Source organism: Primulina eburnea, chromosome 8 (genome assembly GCF_022965805.1).
Source record: "Primulina eburnea isolate SZY01 chromosome 8, ASM2296580v1, whole genome shotgun sequence".
NCBI lineage: Eukaryota > Viridiplantae > Streptophyta > Magnoliopsida > Lamiales > Gesneriaceae > Primulina > Primulina eburnea.
The window spans coordinates 6,195,181-6,198,198 of NC_133108.1; the positions used below are offsets into that span (position 1 = coordinate 6,195,181).

General features: G+C 35.0%; 1 protein-coding gene across 1 annotated transcript; it reads left to right on the forward strand.

Moving 5' to 3' along the window:
• Positions 1 to 2,245, forward strand: LOC140838728 (GDSL esterase/lipase At1g29660-like). The gene is made up of 5 exons (XM_073205245.1): positions 1 to 353; positions 815 to 939; positions 1,026 to 1,271; positions 1,463 to 1,718; positions 1,814 to 2,245. Exons 1-5 carry the CDS (start codon positions 101 to 103, stop codon positions 2,035 to 2,037), a joined length of 1,104 nt encoding a protein of 367 aa, XP_073061346.1. The 5' UTR covers positions 1 to 100; the 3' UTR covers positions 2,038 to 2,245.
• The last annotated feature ends 773 nt before the right edge of the window (positions 2,246 to 3,018 follow it).

The window sequence follows — 3,018 nt, forward strand, 5'->3', positions numbered from 1 at the left end:
TTGCCTTAACTTACAATATTCCCTTATACATATCCACTACTCTTCTAGACTCCACTTTTACTGCTGCCGTCGCATTATTTATCCTCCTTTGGATATATAAATGGCAATGCGTTGTGGGTTTTTGAGATGGGTGGTGGTGGCAGTGGCGGCGATCATGAATCTTGTGGGTAACGGGGTTACGGCGGAGCCTCAGGTGCCATGTTACTTTATATTTGGTGATTCGTTGGTGGATAATGGGAACAACAATAACATTCGGTCGTTGGCGAGAGCTAATTATTTGCCTTATGGCATTGATTTCCCCGGTGGCCCGACGGGGAGGTTCTCGAACGGTAGAACTACCGTTGATGTCGTTGGTAAGCTCCTACTTTCTTTTTTGGGTTTATTCCATTAATTCATATTTAGTCATGCATGAAAACGCAAATAACCGGACAAATAAGTCCCAAAATTTAAATAAGAAAATTATTTTATAAAAAATAAATATAATATATAAACATTTTATATAAAAATTAAATCTTTGAATAAAATATTTCTAAAAGTAAGCAGTACATGAGAGTGGATGATTACCATTTTGCTTTAAAATTAATAAGATTTATTTATAATTTTAAAAAAATAATTTTTTCTTGATCCGATCCACAATTCCTTCTTATTTTTCAAGTGTTACACTTTGCTGACATCGGTTCTTTCTTTATCAAGTTTTGAGAAAAGAAGTAATTTGACAATTTATTATAGATAAACGATTCAAATTACTATATATTTATATACATGCTAATCGATTATTAATTAATATGACTCTTGTAATTTCCAATACTCTCAGCGGAGCTACTAGGCTTTGATGACTACATTCCGCCATATGCCACCGCCCGCGGCCGACAAATTCTCCAGGGGGTAAACTACGCATCCGCCGCCGCTGGAATCAGGCGAGAAACCGGTCAGCAACTGGTACGAAAATGTATTCCACGAACTCAAAAACTTGCACGCTATTAATCACTATATTAACACTAGCCTCACACTGATATAATGATCAGGGAGACCGAATAGATTTTAGTGGACAGATAAACAACTACAAGAACACAGTTTCGCAAATAGTGGACATACTCGGGGACGAAGACACGGCCGCAAATTATTTGAGCCAGTGCATATACTCCGTTGGAGTAGGCAGCAACGACTACCTCAACAACTATTTCATGCCCAACAATTACCCCACCAGCCGCCAGTACTCGCCTCAACAATATGCTCAAGTTCTCATTGAGCAATATACCGATCAGTTAAGGGTATGCATGTTTTGTCTCTGTTTCTATACAAGTTCCATCTTCTTGAACTTTTGAAACTGTTGATCAGTTCTTTTTACCGACAATCTAGTTCCGATGTTTCATAGTTGCTCTCCACAGTATTTCTTAATCTTTCTAACGAATATTCTTGACCTATTTTTTTCCTTTTCATTCGTTGGGGTTGATACATGTAGACTTTATATGACTTTGGAGCAAGGAAGTTTGCTTTGATAGGGATAGGCCAAATCGGATGCAGCCCCAATGCATTGGCACAAAACAGCCCCGACGGAGTCACGTGTGTACAAAGAATCAACAGCGCAAACCAAATGTTCAACGCCAGACTCAGGGCATTGGTCGATGACTTCAATAGCAATTCACGCGATGCTAAGTTCATCTACATCAATGCCTATGGAATTTTCCAAGACTTAATAAACAATCCAGCGGCTTTCGGTACGTTTGTACAAAGACAGAATAATTTGTTCATTTTTTTCAAGATTATGATGCAGCCAATAATACAAGTTTCTATTTCCTTATTTTTAAACCAGGATTAAGGGTGACAAATGCTGGATGCTGCGGTGTGGGGAGGAACAATGGGCAAATTACATGTCTCCCTTTCCAACCTGCATGCCCGAATAGAGATGAATATTTGTTTTGGGATGCATTTCATCCCTCAGAAGCAGCGAATATTATCATCGGGAGGAGATCATACAGTGCTCAAAGGGCATCGGATGCATATCCCACTGATATTCGCCATTTGGCTCAAGCCTAGGAACAAGGAAATAGACTATATATTCTTAATTTATGCATGTAGTTTGGCAAAAATGAAATGTAATATATTGTTTGCAATTGTTATATATTTAGTTTATAAGGGTTTATATATGTATTTTTTTTTTCTTTTTTTGTGCGGGATTATTTGGTATGAACTCGAAGGGTTCTAAAATAAATTTAGAGCTTATAATATATTTTGGTGTTTTTTTTTCTTGGACCCTTGCATTGTGGTGGCATAAAGTTGAAATTAGGCAATTTTGCAGTGTCACGTTTACTTTTTTTTATTGTTATATTATCATTTTAGACGTCACGTAAATACTATGTGAAACATAAATAGTAAAACCAACAAAAAATAAAAATCTAACTTTGATGATAAAAAATAAAGATCCAACTTTGACAATTTTCGTAATTATATAGACTATGGATAAAATAAGAAGACCGACCGTGGGTGGTACTGTAATTATCTGAAATTCTAGTGGCACTTTTTTAATTAAGTGGGCGATGGGTATCGATGGATGTGTAAGGTTTCACGTGAACATAGCTACAATTATATAAATTACTACAACGCACACGTTGCGTGTTTGTACGATATGTTTTTATAATTTATTTGATTTATATTTAAATGAGGATCAAAATATATTTATAAGAAATAATGAGTGGCTACATTATAATTTTGATATATAAACTAAAAAATAAATTAAAAAAGAATAAAAAAGACCCAAGCAAAAATTGAACCTACAACCTCATGATTAAGAAACATAAGCTTTATCCACTAAACTACATGTGACTTGCTTTTATTTTTTAACACTTTATTAATATATATAATTAGTAATGTAGAGAATGGGGTGAAGGGTATTTTAGGTATTTTAAAAAACAGATCAAGGAAATTACTCTAACCTACTCAGCCTTAATAAATAGTAAGAGATTAGAACAAACTTTATTTTGGTCCGTGAATTATTTATCTATTTATATTGGATGATAA

Coding starts and splice junctions, on each gene's coding strand:
- LOC140838728 (XM_073205245.1), top strand. CDS start 101: ATGGCAATGCGTTGTGGGTTTTTGAGATGGGTGGTGGTGGCAGTGGCG. Junction 354..814: donor AACTACCGTTGATGTCGTTG/GTAAGCTCCTAC, acceptor CAATACTCTCAG/CGGAGCTACTAGGCTTTGAT. Junction 1,719..1,813: donor AAACAATCCAGCGGCTTTCG/GTACGTTTGTAC, acceptor TTTTTAAACCAG/GATTAAGGGTGACAAATGCT.